The sequence below is a fragment of the Sminthopsis crassicaudata genome, chromosome 5, assembly GCF_048593235.1.
Source record: "Sminthopsis crassicaudata isolate SCR6 chromosome 5, ASM4859323v1, whole genome shotgun sequence".
NCBI classification, from domain to species: domain Eukaryota; kingdom Metazoa; phylum Chordata; class Mammalia; order Dasyuromorphia; family Dasyuridae; genus Sminthopsis; species Sminthopsis crassicaudata.
In genome coordinates, this window is record NC_133621.1 from 70256318 (window position 1) to 70279238 (window position 22921).

At 32.8% G+C, this 22921-nt stretch overlaps 1 protein-coding gene across 4 annotated transcripts in view; it reads right to left on the minus strand.

Annotated features, from left to right (window-relative positions):
- Positions 1–1568: 1568 nt before the first annotated feature.
- CUL2 (cullin 2) overlaps positions 1569–22921 on the minus strand; it is a 97597-nt gene continuing 76244 nt past the window's right edge. For all 4 annotated transcript variants that reach the window (XM_074267095.1, XM_074267094.1, XM_074267097.1 and 1 more), the window contains 6 exons: positions 21874–21951; positions 14140–14206; positions 9177–9379; positions 6601–6702; positions 2993–3109; positions 1569–2146 (listed from right to left, as the gene is read on the minus strand). In XM_074267095.1, the coding sequence (XP_074123196.1) occupies positions 2015–2146; positions 2993–3109; positions 6601–6702; positions 9177–9379; positions 14140–14206; positions 21874–21951 (699 nt within the window). In that variant the 3' untranslated portion in view covers positions 1569–2014. The remainder of the gene's footprint in view (positions 2147–2992; positions 3110–6600; positions 6703–9176; positions 9380–14139; positions 14207–21873; positions 21952–22921) is intronic.

Here is a 22921-nt window from a genome sequence, read left to right on the forward strand (position 1 = left end):
TTGAGACTGATTTTGAACTCATGGTCCAGCACTATATCCAACATGACACGTCTCAATATAGAAGAAAAGATGACGAAAATTTTGCCAAACATTTCTCTACATTAGAACAGATTTTGCATGATTTCTAAATATTTATTTTTCCATTTACCTTTTTTTCTATGACACTTTGTACCAGTACAATATTTAATGTTAAAAAAAATAATAACATGTAATTCAACAAGTAAATGTGATGTGTTGAAGACAGTAGTGGACTAGGAGTGAAGAACTGAGTTCTAATCCTGAAATTATCATTTACTCATGGCTTGGTATCAACAAAATCATTTCATTGCTCTAGGTTTCAGTTTCCTAATGTAAAATGAGTTTCCTCTATAGAATGAGAGGTGGGTTAGATAAAATAATAAGTTTTTTTTTTCCAGTTCTGTGATTCTAAGCTAAAAATAAAACAATGTTAGAGAAATCAGTTTAGAAAAACTAGTCAATGACTTATCTTGGTAAACAATGATGGTCTTTAATTATAAGAATGAATAAATATCAATACCTAATTTGTCTTTTTTTTCTGCTGGAGGAAGCTGGGATATTTCTAAAGTGTAAAATTAAAATCTATTGAAGAAGACTGCAAAGTGTAAGCTTTAAAAAGTATATCAAAATAATTTAAGAAGTCTTTTGAGCAGACTAGTAACAAAATAGTAATTATACCACAGATGTATGAATTTAAAAATATACCTATTCACCAAAAAATTAATATACATAGCCTATTTTAATCTTTAGATACTAACTCCTAAAAATGAAATGCATATACTCAAAATGCTTCAGAATTTCAATGTAATTGTTAGTCACTACATGCAATAAACAAAATCCATATAGGAAGACTAAAATTCATGTCTTGACATAGAAGTAGTATCTGGTATTAAAACATGACGCAGCATACTGGAAAATGAAAAGGCTCTGTATGTCACGTATTCTAAACACACCCATGAAATATGAAACTGAACTTAAGCCACTGAAGTGTTAAAGGAAAATATAGGTGGTAAGAACATTAAGCAGCTGAGGAGAATAAAAGATAAAAAGGAAAGCAAAATAAATGGAAAGTATGGATTTGTGCTAATATTGATCTTTATGAACACAAAAGTGCTTGAACAAATGGAATCTGTTTCTGCCACATTGTGGTGAGCACCTAAAACCACTCAAGCTTTGGTTCTGTGATTTAAGACATCACCAGATCCTCCTGATGAGATTATACCCCCTTAATTCAGAGCCTAATTCTGATTCTAAAAATAGTTTACAAATGCATGCATATTTTATATAACACATACATATTTAATAACAATTAACTTCACCAAATGTTTTTCGTAAGTGTTCTAATCAATTAAAACAAAATACATACTTTATTTAACACCTATGAATTGGAAATCTGAGATTTCTTCTTATTGATAGTCTGAACTTATAGTAGAAATGAGCTAAATAATTTAAATATAATGATATTATTTTAAATACTCTGAAGGGTCATGGGCATTTATATATTCAATCCATAATTAACCTGGCAGTCATCAACATAAAAAGGCATTCCATTTCTTTATTTTTTTTTATTCGACAAGCAGCAATATCATGTTTGTCATTTTAATGTAGATACAATTATTAGGTTATCTGTCATATTACAATATTTAGGTTTTTACTTTATGTCCTTTAAGATACATTAAAAAAAACACATCAACTGCAAACGTGAGGGAGGAAAAAAAAAGCATGGTACCCAACCAAATTTCCACATTTCAGCAATACTTCACTCATTCATTTAGTAAAGTTTTAAGAAATGTCATAATGACATGAGCTTGAAATATCTATAGGCATTTTCATTGACGCTCATGACGTGGCACTGGTGATGTTGTAAACAGCAGAAAAACAGGGGCTGCCAAGTGACCAATTATGGAGGCACAAGCCTGCTTCTTCCCACAGGAACACACCAAATAGTGACTGTTATGATCTTCTTAAAAGCACACCTGCAGGGCAGCTGGCGTCATCACGCCACATAGCTGTATTCATCTGCTGATGCTTGGCTTCTTTCAATGTACTGTTTGTCTATCAGAACTTCAATGCACTTCTTGATCATGCTAATGCTTGGGTTAAACCGAGCTCTTGACTGACTAATAACCTACGGAAGAATGAGGTTTGAAGTCAGTGTTAAGTAATTAACCATATTAACATACAGTGTCTCAAATGTTTAATATTTATTTTATTAAAATCTCAGTTTCTAATAAAAAACTCACTTTATTTTCAAATAATCATTATTTTTATCTACCTCAGAAATGAATATCACAAAGATTAACCAATTTTTAATACCCTGTTACATAAATAACTAGCTTGGTTTAAGTTTAAGAGGTAATATAATGGAAGTGGATGGCCCCATCTTCTATATGGTTCCCATTTTAGTTATGAGTAACATAGTCTTAGTAACTCTGAGACGCTAGTTAAGAAAAATTGCTAACCTCTAGGCAGATATTTAAACCAATCTGAAATTTATTCTACATTAAATTTCATGTAAATAAAACAAAAATAAATATGAATGCATATTTTCTTACTCTGATATTAAGAAAAAGAAACCCAATGAAAAATTAATTAGATGGAAGAGATAAGTGGGATTAAAAACTATTAATGACCATCACAAAAATCTGGCACTTGGCTTAGTATAATGTGCTTTTTGAGGTTAATCCTCCTTAAATAATTACTCAGACAAAAAGAACCGTGCAATATAATTTGGTGAGACCAAGGACCATTAGCAAAGCTAATCTTGATTATTCAGAATAAGCATGTCAATATATGTGGACAAAAATAATTATTCTCATAAAGAACCATTTCATGATACTACTGAGACAAATAGCTAATTTTAGAGAAGAAAACCTAACAGAATCTGTCATATTATACTGTAGCCAAGCAATTAGTGAAAATGAATTTGGCATATTACAACAATCTTTTATTCTAAACTTCCATTTTTCTTTACCTCCTGAATAAGAGCATTATGCCGCAACACTTTTCGAGCTTTCATGATGCGGACTATAGCAGCTTGGAGGTACATTTTCCTGTCTTCATCTACAGCACTTCTGGTCTGTTCCATCTCCTGTCATCAGGAAAAGATATGTTGATATAGATATAAATCCAGTAAATATTTCAACTTATATTTAACTTTAATTCAAAACTCAAAATTTAAATTAATGAATAATACTGAAGTTACTTCATGCTTCTCAAAATTATCAATGCCATATTCTCTGGTTACAGAAAATAAAACATATCAAAAATTAATTCCCAGAGTTCAAGCTTGAGAGTTGTTAATGGGATTTTTTTTTTTCTTTTGGGGTAGAAAATAGAGACAATAGGAAGTACCAGTATAACGAATTTAACAGTGTGAAAAGATTCCTATTTAACATTGTAATTCATGTAACTCAGTGTAAGTATGTCTGTGCATTGAAAAGGTAAGTGTCCTGTCCACTGCATGTGTCAGGGCAGAACTTGAACCTAGGTCTTCTGACTTCAAGAATAGCCACCTAGTCACTACAAAATTTTTCCTCTTTTTAGTCACACACTTTTTGGGGCATGCATGCATTCATGCATTCATTCATTCATTCGTTTATTTAATATTTTGCCCCATTACATTTAAAACAATTTTTTTACATTAAAATTTTTTCTTCTGCTTATCCATGTACATTAATTTTTTAAATACATATTTCTGTATGAAACATGATGGGAGAGAAAAAATCAGAACAAAAGGGGAAAACCCTAAGAGGGAAAAAAAAAAGGAAAAAAAAAAGTGAACATAGCATGTTCTAGGCTCCATTTCCTCTTTTTCAAACAATACTTTCTTAAATACACTGCCTATAGAAAATGGGTACATTATTTTATCACACAGATGAATCATTTTCTAACTCCTTGCTGGTGGCCCCATACAATTCACTTTAATTAAAAAAATATTTATTGAGCACATGCTATGTGATACTATACTGGGAATAAAATCATGAAAATGAAATAGTCGTTGACCTCAAGGAGCTTACATTCAATTGGAGGGATACAACATGTATGTAAATAAGTAAATCCAAAGTAATTTCAAGAGAGAAAATGTTCATGATAGGAGGAAAGAGGGGGGAATGGGGTAGAGATTAGAAAAAGTCTCATGGGAAATCGAAATTCTTCTTTGAATGGATACAGAGATTCTATAAGATAATGTTATGCCACAGTCTCCTTGAGCTGCTCTACCTCAGTTTCCCTGCACTAGTTTCCCTTATTGTCCTGAGTTTCCCTGAATTGTTCTAACTCAGTTTCCTTAACTGTTCTGCCTCAATCTCCTTAGTTGTAAAACACCTCTCTGGTCCATTAAGACTGAGAACCATTTGCTCTAAGGTTATAAATTGTCAATGTGAGACTCAAGATGAGGGGGAGATCAGACTTCCTGGCTCCTAAGTCCTTCTGTCCTCAAGAATTTATGGCGCTACCCCCCTAAAATATTCCAAAAGATAAGACTATCCCAGATACCTCATTGACATCTTTACTTCTATTTATTCAAACATCCTGACTCTAGCTTCTAGTAAGAATTTATAGCTTCCCCCCATCCTGACAGAATCAAATGGTTCTGTAAAAAAACAAAAACAAAAACAAAAAAAACTTCCTGCTCTTTTCTTTCTTTGTTCAAAGAAGATATAAAAAGACTTGGGATTCTCACATTCGTCACTGCATACTTTGAGACAAAGAGTTCTGAAGTCCAATCAATTATACTCTCCAATTAATAAAATACTTAAAACTCTCTAATCTCTATCTTGCCTCAGTTTCTCCAGCATTACAATAGAAATGAAAAGGTAGTGTTCTTGTACAAGGAAGACCACTTGTAGAGAAAGATAGAAAGGCAAATAATGAAATGTTATGAAGAATAGTTAGCATGACAGCTTAACTATAATGGAGAGAATGGAAAGGAGGCTAATATAAAATAAGAATGGAAATGCAGGTGGAAATCTTTGTGGAGGACTTTAAATGTCAGACTTGAGTCTAAAATTTATCCCAGAGGCAACAAAGAACTCCTGAAAATTACAGATGGAGGGATAATGTCCAACCTGTATTTTAGAAACAGCTGTATGGAGGAAGTGTTGGAGAGGGAAGCATCTGAAAAAATGGAGGCAAATCAAGAAGCAGACAGAATAATCCTAGTGAGAGGTAAGAGATGCTCAACTAGGATAGAAGCTGAATATAGGGAGAAATGGGTGTAGCTCTAAAAAATGCTCATCACACCCTAGTCTCTCTTTTCCCACTAAAACAGGCAAAACATCAGAACATCACACCACATATATCTCTTTTACAACTCTCTCCCAAAGTAGGGCATGTTGTGACTCATGAAGAAAGGGAAGAATTAAATCAACAAGCATTTATTAAGCACTTACTATGTGCCAGTCATTGTACTAAGCACTTCAGATTCAAAGAAAGGTAAAAACAGTTCCTACCCTCAAGGAATTTACATTTTAATGGGGATTAAGGCTGGCTCCCAGAAATGATGCTATTAATGCTGTTGTTGATAATAAGAACTAGCATTTATATGGTGCTTTAAGGTTGCAAAGCACATTATAAATATCTCATTTTATCTTTACAAAAACTCTGAGAGATAGCTAATGAGATAGATAATTGTACCTCTATTTTATGGGTTGGTATTATTATCCCCATTCTAGAAAAGGAAACTGAGGCTGAGAAAGAGTTGGATGACTAACACTAAGGTAACAGCTAGTAAATGTCAGAGGCAGGATTTGAAATCAGATCTTCTGGACTACAGCTCCAGTGTTCTAACCACTACACTACCTGCCTATGTCAGTAGCGAGGGTTTGACTCTAAGACCCCCTGACAGTTCCATCACAATCCCAAAGCAGGTCCTTGGCTTTCAGAAGCACTCATCTTTAACAATAGAATTTTATTTCCTTGCAGCCACATAATAAATGAGGACCTGCTCACTCTAGAAGTGATGGTAAAGGCAAGCTTTTACCATCTCATGAACACCTCACAAACACATTGAACAGTTTGGAGATGTTATTTATGAGCTACATGTCAAGAATCATTGGAGTGGAAAAAAAATGTCATCTTTATAGTCTTCGGGGCCTAAACAATAGGATTTCATTTACATAGGGTAATTCAAGAAAATGATTTTATCTAAAGCAAAAAGATTTTTTTTTAAACTCCAGATTAAAGAGCATTCTTATAACATAAAAGGTGGCAACTCTTTTTTGAGTCATAACACATAGATTAAGAGACAAAGAAGATGAATTATGCAATTACTCTTCCAAAACTTTCAAGTTTGTCGAGTGTATAGAAAAACTAATCATTTCTTAAGGTTAAAAAAAAGATCTTGCCATTTATTTCAGACAATATTTTCTGAAACTATATTACCAAAAGAGAGAACTACTATATTTCACTTATAGCTTAAATTACAAGGCTAATAATGATAGATTATATCGAAAGGATGCGCTTAACATATCATCAATTTAAAATTATAAATACAAAAAGTTATACATTATGATTTATGTTTTCATTTGCTAAAGTCAACATTAATAGATAAGTTGAGAAAAGTTAAAAAGAAATACTTGCCTGTGGTGTGTCTTTTTGCATTGATGTTGTAATTTTAAATTTTGTTCTTTTACTGCTGAAGTTCATATTTAATGAAAAAGAAGAGTCTGCATCTATGTCTTCCTGTAGTTAGAAAGTAATTTATTTATATGTATTCATAAATAATATCATCATGTAACAATCATGGTAAAAATAATTATAAAAATTCAACATAATAACCAAGCACTAAATTAAATTTATTTAACTTTTTAGTTAACAATTCTATTTCACTTATTTAATTTAACAAACTAGTTTATTCTTTCTTGGGTTTACATGTCAATTTAAGGGATTTGACAAATATAAATTTTAAAAAAGTTAAAACTAAATAATCCAAGATACCTTAATAAATTAATTTAAAACTCATTTTCCCCTCAGCTGATTCTCTCATTTTACTTTTACTGAATTTAAAAGCAATGTTTAGATTTTGGGTAGAAGATATTTTTAGGCACTTGATATACATAAACCATCAAATAGCAAGGATTGAAACTTTTATTTTCACAAATGTTGTGAATGCTGCATAAAAATGCTAAAAATAATTATAATAAATTAACATCTAAAAATAATAATCACTACTATGTAGGTGTACTAATATTCCCATAAGCACTCAATACCACCTTCTATTTTAATTTATCTTCTCATAGTGAATTTTTCCTTCATGCTCTATCCCTTTCACTGGTGATAGCCATCACATTTTTCCAACAGGTTAAGTGCAGAAGCAAGCCAGTTCTTCTCAGATGAAAGTGATTAAACCAGCTTAAGAATGCCAATTGTCCTTTAAAGTCCACGAAAGTCAAGTTGATGTGGCAAAACTTTTACCAAAATGAAAAAAAAAAAGCATATGCAGATGGAGTTTTCTCATTAAGAGTCTAGAAATGCTACCAAGCTATACTGTTGGAATTATAGTAAAATGTTTAATATGCAAACAAAAATCCACACTTGTATATAATTCCAAGGCATTAGTAATAATGAAACACTTTAAAAGAAACAACTTGATTTTATTTCAAGTAGTATAGAATATTTGATAATACATTAAAGTTGTAAAGTATCATTTTTCTGCACGATTATAGAAAATTCTAATTACACAATATGTATTATATATAAATCCATAATTAGCTGATATAACTTTTCATCATAATATTAGGGACCTCAGTAAAATATATCAAGGGGGAAAATTAATTTTTTAGCTTTTAATTTTATCATAAATAGAATACCTGTATTGTGTTTCCTCCCAATCTATGAGACACAATCATACTAAACTTAGATTTACTTTCTGAGGGGGAAGATGTCTCAGGCTACACTATCAATTTAAATTTCTTTTAAGTTATTTGAATATTCTAGTTTTCCTTCATCTCTCTTTGTCATATAACAATCTATTTCCTTAGAAATACAAATTTTAAGTTGGCCTATAATGTAAATTTATTATATACCAGGGTGGGTACTTATATATAAATTGCAACCCTGAGATGCTTTAGAGAATAGTTTTTTCAAATAAGTTTTGCTCCAAAATTTATCATTTGTTGGCCAACTTTCAAGTGATAAATCTCTCCAAACTTATCTAGGAAGATGTTTGGCTAAAAACTATATGATCTTTGATTTTGATCCATACTCAAGACCATTACAGCATTTATATATGCCTAGAGTTTGTGTTCAAATGACATAGTTTTTAGGAATCCTGGGGCACCTCAATGACATGATGAAACATACATGTAGTCCTTTAGTAGAAACTCTTCTTACAAAAAAGATAAATTAGTGAAAAATCCTAATTATATAAATTCTCTTATAGAACTTCTTTTAAATCCAAATATAATTCATTTAAATAACATTTTGCTTATGATGATATGAATTATGATGTACTAAAGTAAACTTAGTAGAAGTACACAAAATTTGAAATATATAGAAGATTTCTAGTCATGCTCTAAATTAGCTATAAAATTTAATTAACTAGAATAGCTAGCATTTATATAGAGCCTCAAAATTTACAATGTACTTCACATATATTATCTCATTTGATCCTGACAACAATCTTGTAAGATAGATACTATTATTATTCCCACTTTAAAGAAGAAGAAACCGAGGCTCATTAAATGATTTGCCTAGCTTTACATAGCTAGTAAATGTATGAACAAGAATTTTCATTCATTATCTTCTTGAGTCCAAGTACAACACTCTTACTAACTATGTTTTTTGGTTATTGACTTTTATTCTACAAACTAAAAAAAGGAATGCCTATATGTGCTGTCTTGGCTAAAGCAATAAGCCTGAACCTAAAATATACAAATTAATAAATTTTGTAACAGAACCAATAAAATAACAGAAAAAGCAGCATGCAAAGCAAAATGAATATATTAATGAAATGTACAAATGCTAATCAATATTTTGAGACCAAACTAAAGTCTTATGGCATAAAACTCATGAAAACATTGTGAAGAAATACTAATTAATGTGAGTGCGTGTGTGTAATTCAAATTTTCCAGTTTTTTTTAAATGACAAAACCAGAAAGACATAAATGGCAAATGTGATCTAGATTCATAATTTATTCTATTATCATATTACATACCTTTTCTGAATCATGGTTAATCATTTTCACATCAAGTAATGATTTGATAGTTTTTGCCAATTCCTTTTCATTCATCTGTGTAATGTCATGAAGTTCTTTGAAACTGACAGTTTCGCTATTGTTAAAAGCAAGTAGTACTGCCATTTGGTATGTTGTCACCATGGCCACATAGGGTTTGGACAAATAATTCATTTTAACTTCACCTGCAATTAGGATAAAAATAATCATTGTTATGAAGTATCAGGTGGTCCCAAATCATAATTTATAGTTACATAATTTCTCCTCAAAAAGGGGAAAAAATGTTTGGCTAAGTTGTTCTATCAGATTTTTTTTTCCCCAATGGTCATCAAATAGTAGACAGCATCAAACATTCCAAGACAGTCGTTCAAAGTAATTCATAAAACACACTTAAGATGGCAATAATAAACTTTTTTCCTGTGATATATAGTTTGCTTTCTAACATGAACAAATAATTTATATAGATTGCTATCCTTAGGAGTTTCAAAATATTGTTCAAGGGCATCTCATTAAAATCAATGATGATTTTCTTATTATTACTTCTTTGAAAAAATAAGTAGGATCCAGACCTATGATTTCAAAGATGCAGAGTCACAGAGAAACCCTGTCTTCTATCATAGATCAGTATTGTCCTATAACTTAAAGGTTTAGAGAGTTTTCTGGGGCCATGAGAGTCTCTTGCTAATTTTAGAGGTCTCAGTTATTTGGGGAGGACCCTGAACATCAGGAAGAATTATACAAGTTCTGATCATCTGATCTGAAGATTTTCATTTTGAGAAAAGGAAAAAAAAAGGTAATGATAAAATATAAACATGCCAGGATATTACTTAAGTCCTTTTCCCTTATAACCTAAAGACCCAGACTGGTTCTTAGGCTATCAATGTTCTATGACTACATGTCTGAACTCAAATAAGCTCAAAGTACCACTGGTCCTTATAATTCTAGTGACCTAGAAAGGAGGTTCACAAGAGAAGATTATTGGATTTGGAGTCAGAACACCCAAGTTCAAATCCCAATACAACCTCTATGTGAACTTCAGCAAATTATTTCACCATTATCTATGCCCTCAGTTTCTTCACTTATAAAATTAGGCCCTAGGACAAGACTATATCTAACTACATCTCTGAAATCTATGGTCTTATGGAGGGTCAATACTGGGCTTGTATTGACTCATTGCAAAGTCACTTAATCAATACAGATAGATTACAATTGATTAGATGAGTCCACAAAAAAAAAAAAAAAAAAAAAAAAATTCTTGGACCCTAGAATGGCCTCAAGTACTTTAGAACCAATTTAGCCTCAGGAGTATGTGCTAAGGTCACAAAAAAACCACTCTCACCTGTGGTTTAAAAACTGCCAAATTACAAATTGTTCCAGTGCCCCCAAGTGGTTCAAAACAAGAACTAACTTTAGGATAAATGTCATGGAATGAATCTATCTGCAGTTTGCGTGTTTGAAACTCCCCCCTTCCCCCCCATGCCAGTATGGATATTATGTATTTAGTTATATATAAGTGGAAAGTCACAGTAACATCCGATGACAGGAAAAGAGGAAGTCTATATTCTCTTTCTTTCCTCTCTTTCCCTTTCAAGTTAATGGATGATGCCCAACACAATGTTATTCTCAGTCTCTTAAAAGCTGTCTGCGGCTCTCTCCTATTTTTCTTTATAATAAAGCTATTTAAGCCAGAAGCCTTAAAGTCCATAATAAGAACAAACCTGGTGCAAATTGAGAATATTGAGGCGCTTTTCCCTTTCCTTGAGTGCTAAAAAGACCATGGAGAACAAACCACAATACACTTGAGGGAGTAAAAAGCAAATTAGACTGAACTAAGAAAAGATTTTTCAGAACACATACCAACAGCTAAATTGCTGTTGGTCTAGAACTATGTTACAAAACACAATTAAAGGATACTATGTACAAAAAGCAAGTCTGATGAATTTTGAACTTCTATTGGATTATTATCTAAAATGCTTAAAAGGACTCACCTTTCTGAGGTTTATTTTTGCTTTAAGCTTTTATCACTACAGAATTTATCCATGCAATGCCTTGTGACTTCTCAAAATAAGTCTGTAAATTTATTGCTATTTGAGTTGAAGTTCTGTTCTTTCACATTTCCTCGTGGATTTTTAGCATGTTAAATACTGACTTAGTATAAGAATATAAGAATGTATCAATCACAGCATTTAGTACAATATCTTTGCACGTGACTATAGCTCAATAAATGTGGAATGAAAATAAAAATCAAAATGTAAATTCATAATGCCAGGAACTTGAGTTTTTTATGTCTTAGTTCCCATTATCAAAATGATGAGTTAAAAATATATTATGAAATTTAAAATTAAAAATAAAACCATACTAATGCTTGTGGCTACTAAACTTGTGGGAAATCATAGACGAGAAATGCCAACTAAATGGTCACTCAATAAGCAGTAATCCCGTCCTCTGTGTACTCCACAAGGTATTACACAAATGAGAAGACCTAACCTCGTGAATGAAAGATAAAATAAAAGGACTTGAAATGCATCACTGAAATTATAAACTGTATTCCTTCAATTACAAATAAAGTAAGGAAATAGTCATTTGAGTATCAATGATGAAAAATTTGATGTAATGGTAATTATCTGGATTACACTCTTTCTGTAATTATATCTAATAAAACTATAATCCCTATAGGCATTCATTCCTTAAAAAGTTAAAGAATGTATTTCTGTGTCCAACACAAAGCTTGTCCAGGTAAATTTTAGCAAATTCACATTGGCATTTATACTCCTGTCAGGTTGCCATAAGTTAGTACTGTGAGACCAAATCCAACGCAACTTACTGAACACCTACGTGAAGATATACTTTAGCAAGAGCCGACCAATGATTTTGAAAGACACAATCACTTTTTCTAGTTATCACTTAGCTGAAATGGTACATGGCGCATAATTTAAAAAAAAAAAGTTAAAGTTTTGCCACGTGTGAGGGAGTACAGGTGGCGCGTGGAGCAGGGGGCAGACTGCTGGATCTGAAAGAGCCAGATCTGAATCTTGCTGGAGGTGCTCGTGGGTGATCCCTGACCTTGCTGAAGTGACCTGGTGGATTATATTCAAAATCCAGTGAAATTATCTGTGTGTACCAGAGAGTACTGGCAGCGGCAGGAGCCCAGCACAGCTGGTGAGGGGCTAAGAAGGGCTGCTTCCTCTGCTGTTCTCCCGAATCTTTCCTGCTACAGCATCTGAGAACTGGGGCTGGAGCCTGGGACACATTTCCAGGACGTGTAGGCAGAGGTCATTCAGAAACTACCTGCCCCCAGAAAGGCTGCCAGGGCAGCCGGGAGTACTTCGCCTGCTTCCTTCTGTTCTTGCTCCGTTCTGCCATCTGGGGTACCAGAGTATGCTAAGCAACGGGGCCGCTCACTGTATGTATGGGGTGGCTAAAACAGAAAGGAACTGGGTGACTGCTGAGCATGACCTAGAGAAACGCTGTAGTTACAGCTCTACAACTACTGATGACATATTCCACGTTGAAGAATACTTTTTCTTCCCTGCTGACTGAAGCCAGCAGGCACAGGAAGCAGGCAGGTAAGATATGGAAACGTGGAGAAGCTGCTCAGCTATTTCGTAAGTTTCAGGAGAGTGCCACCTAGTGGAACATTCAGAAACGGCACCCTTTCTGTAGGCTTCAGGAAGGCCACAAGTTAAGTCCCTGCACAAAGCCGCAGGAAGGTAGGTAGCACAATGTAGGGAGAGCTGGCCTCCTCTGCCATTTACTGGCTGGTAATGCTTGGGAAAGTCACTTAACCATTTACACTCTAGGCCAGACACAGGTGTTAAACACACATACCTGCCACGTGGCTGGAGCCAGATTGAAAGGTAACTGGGAAATATTTTACAAAACACATTAATGTGTGGTTTTCTAAGTGAACAGCAGGCACCCTTACGATGGGTTAGTATCACTCTACTACCGGACGCTGACATCACTGATCCAGGCCAGCCTCTAAAGCGGTAAGCTGCAGAGGGTGTGCTTTGCTGCAGGGAGTTCCCGACGCTGATGGAGTCAGAGCCAGTCCCTCCTCCGTCCTCAAAAGGCTGAGGCTATATTTTGCCTTCCTTTGTATCCCTCGTGTTTAGCTCAGTGTCTAGTATGTGGTAATTATTTTTAAAATGCTTGTTGACTATATTTATACTTCAATTTCAACACTGACAAACTGACATAGGATTGAAGGGAAAACCCCTCATGATGGATTGAAGATATTGACTGAAATATAAATATCTGGACCTGAAAAACATACGAATTTGTTTTGTGGGCAAGAGAGAAAATAGATTTTTGCTTATTAAAAGAATTACATTTTAAAATATAATTGAAAGAAGAAGTTGGATATTATTATCAGATATGAAAATGTTACTCTACAAATGTAAATAGTACATTAACCAAAGTACATTAACCAAAAACAAGTACAATTAAGTGGCCAAAGATAATATGTAGGAAAAATTCTTAACAAAAACCATTCATATATCCTGCTGAAGTCTGTGCAGAAGAGTATAACCTGGGGTGTAAGGGGACTACAGATCACAATGCAACAGGGAATCTTGAAATAAGTGGCCATGTTTAGTACAATGATAGAAGACTTAGGGGAAACGTAAGCTAAGTATCTGCAGAACTATCACATGAAAAAGGATATGACTTATTTGATTTGTCTCCAGAGTAGAGCTAAGAACAATGGGTACAAGTTTCAAAGAGCCAGATTCAGGTTAGTAGTAAAGAAAAATTTAATAATCAGAATTATTCAAAAGGAGAATGGGATGCCTCTTTCTCCAGAGGAATTCAAATAAAGCTTGTAGTACAACTTGGGAAGGTTGTAACAGACACTCAGGTACAGGTTGGATTAATTGGCCTCTGAGGTTCCTTTCAATACACAGATTCTGTGAGTTTGTTATGCCAGAAATAATCTGTACTTTACCTGTACAGAGATAATGTAACCATGTAAGCTTCCTTCCACTGAAATGCTGACTGTAAAATAATTCAAACTGTAAAACAAAACAAAATTTCAAATTAATTTGAGCAACTATAAGTTACAGATAAACCAAGTTTATTCTCATTCTGCTATTAGTGTCTTAAAATTTGTTATTCCTTTGGTTCAGAAACTAATAGTCAATGATTCTTCACAAGCTGAACAAAAATTTAAAATATTTCTGGTGTAATTAAATACCATTACTTTGTGTTTACAGATCAGTTTTTAAAATGTTTAATTAAAAATATACAAATCAATACAAGTGGAAAGCTTGCATATATTTGTATCACTTGTAAGGTAACACCTAGCTATTTTTAGTACATTGAAGTGAATCATTATTAAAGAATACTGCCTTTTACACTTTTCATTTTTAAATGATTCTGAATTAGCAACCTTATTCATTGAATAAAGTTCTATTTCAATACCATATCATGGCATAGAAGTTAAAGTAGGTTCTCAAAGGCTATGTAGCATAAATTGTGGCATGTTTTATTAAGCTACAAAAACTATGAGTATGAGATTCCATGTCTTTTGCTGAAGGATTACCATAACTCCTTTTAGGAGTGGGAGACAAGTTATAAAAACCATGTATTAAGGTACAGAGAGATTATCAACTTCATCAGTAGATCAAGTACACAAACCAATAAAATCATAGATTCACGAAAGTTAAATACCAACTTTAATACTATATGAATATAGATTTTAAATTACATTTTAATATTTACATTAATATTACATTTTAAGTATTTCCTAGTAAAAATCAGTTTGACCATAATTAAAAACATGCACGTCTACATTTTTAATGAGATGGTATATAATAACCCATATAAAATAGAAATGTAAATAACTTCTGAAAACAAAATTTCACGAAAATCATGATTTGTTTTACTATTTATTATTTATTTAAAATTTTTATAACAGAAAAGGACCTATATAAAAGCTTGGGAATTTCTATTATGTATAGCTTGCTAAGTATCGGCTTTATAGAAACATGAATAAACTGTCTGCTCCAAGAATTCAGAATGCCAAACTCAAAAATTCTCCTCAGACTGCTGCTCTTGCTTGCTGAACTCTACTTTCTCCTTCCAATGAGAAATGCTACAGGCAAGTGGGCCAGCTAACTGTATGTTTTCCATTCTGATCTTATTCATATGTTACTGAAAAGTATTTAGCAGTCCTACCACTGAAGGAGCATTAATTATCACCAGCTCCAAATCATCAACCAGCATGCTTAACCACCCACTCTACAACAAATGGAAACTGGTTGTCACAAAGACAATTAACTTTCAATCACTAGATCGAACATTTGCAAAATTGCCCTAGAAGGAAACATTAAGAAATGTCTAGAGGTCCCAATGAAATTAAGCTGTAACACTTCAAGTAAGGACTTATATGTAGTGTAACCTAGTTTAAATAGATAAGATTTTGGCCTTGAAACTTTTAAGCTGAACACAGCACCGACAGTTTTAAATGTCTTAAATTAACGTATTTCTAAAAACCTTGGCAAAACAAAGCATTTTTTATCAAAAGTCTAAAGACAATTTTAAAAGGTCTTCAAAATTATTTAAATGGGAAGGAGGTTTAAATTGTATACTACTATAACTCTTTTGAAGCCACCTATCATGCCTATTATCCCTATTTTACTGGACCTAGCATAGTATTCTTAATAAATTAGGTATTTGATACATTTTCCTTAATTATAGGACAGAAAAAAAATTAGTTTTCATGGTAAAATTTTATTTGAAGTTTAAAGACAAAACTCATTGATAAAGGAATCAAGAAAATTAATAAACTCTAAAGCAGGGGTTCATACCCCTTTTGTGTCATAGACTCCCTTTGTTAATTTACTAAAAAACCATGGAACTCTTCATAGAATAATTTTTAAAATCCAGTAAAATCAAAACATGTAGAAATTCCAAAGAAAACCAATTACCCTGAAAATTTTAAGAGTTTTTTTTTTTTCCTTTCTTTTTTTGGTAAAGTTCACAAACTCCAGTTTAAGACTCCCTACAAAAAGAAATGTTAAGACTTATAAGTAAATATGGTATTATGTGAAGAATAATTTTGCAATTCTAACAGTAATCTAGTAATGATGGGATAAATCCTTATAGAAAAGAAAAAACCTTGTAAATTTAAGGGATGAGCATTAAATAGAACTCAAAAAAAATGTTCTCACAAATAATCCATTTATAATTTTTGAGTTTATTTGATAGAAGGCTCAACTTTTCTGTAACATTCAGGTCCATGAATCATATGTCTATGCTCAAAATTCACAACAGCAAGGATCACTTTTAAAGTAAATATAACTTTAATCAGTTCTGATTTGACATCAACATTTCAAAAACAGAGTGGTATTAAATAAAGGTATACATTTTCATGAAGCAAATTAAGCAAACATTTTCATTTCAATTTAAATGGGAATTACTATTCTATAGTGTCAAAAGAAAAAACTTCTAGTGATGTTTAATGAAAGCAAGTAAAGAGGTTCTCAATCTGAGATGCAAATTTTAAAATTGAAACAGACCACCATCTCCCTCATTTTACAAAGGAAGAAATCAAGGCTCAAAGAAGTGATGATTTGTTGTACATAAATAGAAATTATAGGAATATAAAACTATTACTGAAAATCATTTAACAGAATACTTGTCCCTTTGCCATGTAGTGTTTATTGGTATAAACAGCACCTTATGAAACAAAAGACTTAAAATAATGAAAAGTGAAATGATGATGTTTCCTTCCACCCTCCATGCTAAAACATTAATAAACATTTGGCATGAATGCTTTTTTAAAAAAATCTAATATCTATGAAATGAATGTTAATAAAAACAATAGACAATCAAAGTCCAAGCCAACCTCTACTAGATTACCCCTCAAAATAGCAAAATTCTGGTTAAGTACAGTTCTACCTGGTAGGAAACAATTAGATTTTCCACAATCTCCACTCATTCTAGTTCCAGATTCTCTAACAACACAGATTTGAGACTCTAGATCTAGAGCATAATGCTTTTTCCAAATGATAAATATCATCAAGTAATGAAGATATCTGGCTCCTGATGGCATCATTCAATTGAAATTGTCCTCTCCAAAGTTACAAGTAATCTCTTAATTGCCAAACCTAAGTGTCTTATCTCACTCTTTCTCAACTCTTTGCATCCTTTAATAGAGTTTGCCATCTCCTCTGTTTTATAGTTATCTCAAACTCAACATGTCCAAAATAGACTACCTTCTTCTCTATCCCTCTATTAATAGGGAGGGCATAACCATCCTTCCATATCATTTAGGGTTACACCCTTTATATAATTTTCAGTTCCTCACACTCACTAACCTTATATATACAAATAATTGAAAAATCTTGTTTCTATATACACAGAATCACTTACCCAAATGCCTTCATTCCACTCACTGAACACCCTAGCATAGGCCCCATTCACCTTCACTTAGACTATTGCAATAGGCTTCTAATTGATCTTCCTGCCTCATGTCTTACCACTTCAGTCCATCTTCTACTCATCTGCCAGTATTTTTTTTTAAACAAGGTCTAACCATGTGGTGCAGTGGATAAAGCACTGGACCTATAGTCAAGAAGATCCAAGTTCAAATTGAGCCTCAGACATTTATTAGGCTGTGTGACCTTCAGCACTTAGCCTATGTCTATTCAAGCTTCAATTAATCTATAATGGGAATAATAACAGTACCTATCCCAGGGTTGTTATGAAAATCAAATGAAATAATATTTGTAAAGGACTTAGCACAATACCTGCTACACAGTCAATGCTTTAAAAATTATTTCTTTCCTTCCAGAATTAAAGATAAAGTCCTCTGGATTTAATCTTATAAACTGGCCTCCCTTCCTATATTTTCTCCTTTCCATTCACTCCAAGATTTTGTTACATTGGCTTCCTTGCTGTTCCTCAAACATGATACTCCATCTCCAGATCCTGTGTCTCTGCATCCATGTCTTGGATGTTTTGGATTGTTGTTGTTGTTTTAATATGATTTACAATGAAACCAAAACTATATTTATACAATTGATTTTTCTTTTGAACCTCCAATCTGGTCCATTATATCTTGTTTCAGCTCACTGTTTGAGCCTATTAGGATTTTTATTTGTATTCTGATGACCATGCGATAGATCAATTATCTTTTCCACATTAGTGTTGCTTTTTCTATTATCTTTTATAAAAATATTGATAAGGATCAAGCCAAAGTCTTACTGCATTAGCACTATAGATCTTCCTCCAGATGACAAAAATTCATTAATCAACTATGAATAAAATTTATAAATTAAGACTTGCCTATACTATTTATGATCTGGTCCATACTTCTCCATCTTGTTCATAAGAATATCATGAAAGATTTTGCTAAATAACTTCCTGACATTCAGATACATATTTCATAGCTTTCCTTCAAGAGAATTTAATAACCTCATCAAAAAAGAAAAGGAGGTTAGCTTGGGCATAATTTGTCTCAGCAATGACTATCTTTTTTTAAGAGCTCACTAACCATGCTTTATAATCCAGACCAAAATTTTGGCTGGAAATTGGTTTCAAGCTGCCTAGTTAGGTTTTCAAAAAACACTTTTCTTTTTGAAAATTAAAGACATTTTGCTTTTCAGCTGTTCTCCATAATCCCTCAAAGGTTATTGGTAGTAGCTAAGTTACCACATTTGTAAATGCTTTCAGTATCTTGCTCATTTACAAATGTGGACAAATCTGGACCTTGACAGAGACTTAGAGTCATTTAAAGTAGATACATTCTTTCAGCTCAACTATACCTGGAGTTTCCAATTCTTTTTAAATGGAATTTCTTTATCTCTTGCTGCTGAGCTTTGCCAGTAAAAGATAAAAATGCTTATGATTTTATGTGGATTTATTTTATATTCTACAGCTTTGTTAGAGCTGTTAATTACTTCAAGTAGTTTTAAATTTTATTCTCCAATATTCTCTATATTATCTCATCTGCAAAGAGTAATACTTTATCTTCCTCATTATCTATTCTAATTCCTTCAATTTCTTTTTCTTCTCTTATTGCTAAAGCTAATATTTCTAGTACAAAGCTGAATAATACTGGCGATAATAGGTACTTTTGTTTCACTCCTGATGTTACTGGAAAGACTTCAAGCTTATTTCCATTACAGAAAATGTTAATGGTCTTAAATGTTATTTATCATTTTAAAAAAAAATTCCATTTATTCCTATGCTTTCTAGTGTTTTTTAATAGGAATTGGTGCTGTATTTTGTCAACAGTTTTTCCTACATCTATTGAAATAATCATGATTTTTGTTGATAATGTTATTGATATGGTCAATGATGCTGATTGTTTTCCTAATATTGAACCAGTCCTGCATTCCCAATTCTTTTAAACCATATTTGTTATGCCTTTTTCAGCCTGAATATTTTTTATCCATAACAGAGAGAACAGAAGCAATTAGAAGGAATTAAAGTTTTGCATTCTCTTTGTTGTCTTTTAACATTATTATATCATTTATCTCAAAAGAGTGAATCTATCATTTTCTTCTTGTTTCTGTCCTTTATATTTTTGTGCCCAAGAAATTGTAGATCGTTTTCCAGCGTTTTTTGTGTTTTTTTTTAAACATACCACAACTAAATCTTGGGTTTAACTTTCTATGCCATCTTTTAAAAAAAAGCTGACCTTGATTTTCGTGGCCTTACTTCAATTTTAACCTTCCATGCTAATCCTTTTAAGATAAGCTCATCAGAAAGTTAACTTTATAAAGTCATCTCTTTTTCTGGATAACTCATTCTCTTTTTTGTTTTGCTGGCATTTCTGACCACTGCATCACCTTTTTTTTTTTTGTCTTGTCTTCAATCACTGAGCATTCTTTCCTAGAATCAGGGACATATGATCAGAGGACCACATCTATCACTTTTCTTAACTTTCTGATAAATGTTTTCTTCAAATCTAAGATAGGATGGATCTAATGTTCTATAATACGATCACTTTCTACCCAAAGATCTTTTGGTCAAAATTAAGTGAAGTGGAAGATACACTGATTGTTTTCTTTACTTTCTAAGGCATGAAATAATTAGAAAGCCAAATCAAGGATTTGTTAGGCATTTTATTTTTAAGTAGAGACTTCCAGCAGATACCCAGATAACTGAAGCAACCTTGTATAAGCAAAGAATGGCTCTTGATTATATATTTTTTCTAATCTAGCACAGTGCTTTGTACAGAGCAAGAGCTTGATAAATGGCTCCCAAATTACATGTTTCTTACAGTTTGTTGATCTGTATTAAGAAAGCACTGTCATGACATAGTTAAATGCCCTCTAAGTCTTAGGCTCAGTGCATGAGAAGGCTTGAGATTTCTGTCTCTATTTCTCCTCTCTATCAAATCTAAGAACAGAACTTGGCTTTACTCATACCATCAATTTAAGCTTCTCTAACAACATGCATAAATGCCCTTAGGAGTTTTTTTCCCTTACTATTTTTTATTAGGAGTATTTCCCTTTTAACACCAAAACCACCAAATTTTCTTTTTTTTTCTTATCCTTCTTTTTTTTTTTCCCCCTTCCCTCTGTCCACATAGAATATCAGACCCTTGGTGCTCTGCCCAAAGAAATACAAATTTTGATTACTGAAATCTTACAAGATATCTTGGGGTTTACTGGCTAGATTTCTCTAGTAAGAACAATGCTTTAAACCCAATCATTCTGATTTTCATTGATTGAACAACAATAAGTCCCAAAAAAGGCCCCATTTGGTCATTGTTTGGGCCCTGAGTGACTCAACAGTGAATGTAAATAGCACGTGTATGTATGTGTACATACTTATATATGTATTTGTATATGTAAGTCACCTTGGTTTTTTAAAACTCAAGCCTTTACTAGGCCTCAGTTGAACTGAGACAATTACCCAACCAGTGAGTAAGGCTAGGTTAAAAAATGAATCAGAGAATGGCCACTTTTAAGGCCATCTCCAATCATTCTGATCTATATCTTGACAATGGACCCAAATGGCTCCAAAGGAGAAAGTGAGGCTGGTGACTGCACTTAAATCCAACTCATTTGCATGTCATAGCATGACCTTCCTAATGTCCTGGTCCTTTTCCAGAATGAAAGATAAACAAAGCTTAACTGCTTTTCTTACCTGTCTTTAAAAACAATTTTAACTTAGGTTAAGAGATTTGATCTCTATTAAATGAAAACCTATTTATCTTTCTTAATATCCACTTATCCAGAATTTAAAACAGGAAATATAATAACCTAAAATAAGAGAAAAATGAGGCACCAAAATAGGGTAAATAATTTCACTACAACATAGAAGGTAAGGCAAACATTAGTTGTAATTTTCATAATTTTCTTATATTCAACAGATTAAATGTCAGATATGCAATATATATCTTAACAAAAAAAGATTATTTCAGAAGTATTTTTCCAGTAGTTTTTTTTAGCACTTTTGATATAAAAAATCAGAATTACATAGATATTACAATCTATGTATACTATAAAAATTCCTCAGAAAAAGCTGCCTGAGCTGTTGTTTTACTCTCATTTTATAAACTGATTATAAAAAAGGTAGTAGTTTCCCTGTGTGAATGTAACCACAATAATATTCCAGCTTTGGAACTAATTTTATCAGAAGATAGATCAGCTGTCTATAAATTAAAAGAGCAGTAAAGACATAAATCATTAAAAACTTCCAGAGTTTGCAGCTAACCTACCATTTGTACACTTTTTTCCAGTTCCTGAGGGATGGCAAATGTAGAGGAAGGAGACTGAGTAAGAGGCCATGCACCAGCCTGAAGAAGAAAAAAACCATCTTTAAAATCAAAGGGTTTGTAATTTAACTTTAAAATAAATGTAAAGATAAATTTGCAACCAAAATTGTGTCCTTTTCAAAGACAGTAAGTCATAATATTACTTAATACCCAAAAGCATTTCTCCCAAATCATGTAAAAAGTAAAAATTTGTTCTAACATAATACATTTTAAATAAAAACAATATAAATTTAAAAGAATAATACACTGTTGATTTTACACTAAAACATATTTAGTCTCCTACACCATGACTGCTCTTGGACGCTCTTGTATTATCTGTAACTAGACAATGAAAAGGCCCTTCTCATTTTCCACCTGAAGATGCCTACTGCCAGATTCCATCAGTGGTGAAGAGTCTGCTGTAGCAAACAATTCAGGAAACCCTTCTTCCCGACGCCCTCCTTTCTCTTTCTACTACTGAACATTGCTTTTATATCCCCAATCCCTATATCTGTGGGAGAGAAACCAAGAGAGCACTCTAATTCACTTCAATTCTTAGGGACATTACCCCATTCTAAATTCAAATGCAAATAATAACTAGTTGGTTAGACTCCTACACATGCATATGCGCATGCATGCACATGCGCATGCATGCACATGGGCGTATGCATGCATGTGCACACACACAGAGACACACACCTGGCTATTCATACTACTTAGATGAAAAAGAAGTCACTAAATACAATCCTTTCTCTAAGATGGAAGACCACTAATCTTATCAAAACCTTCCTGCAATAGTCTCCTGATTACTGTTGGGCACTGCCTTCTAACCTATTAAGTTACTTATGGTCCCTAGCCACTGCCATCTGCCTTAATATCCTACCTTAATGAGTATCAGGCTTTTTCATGTGCCCTAGGGGAGTTGTGCCCTTCTATATATGTATTTTCCCCAATAAATGCATGAATTCCTTGAGAGAAGGGGAAAGTCTGATATTTTTTATTTGTATCCTCA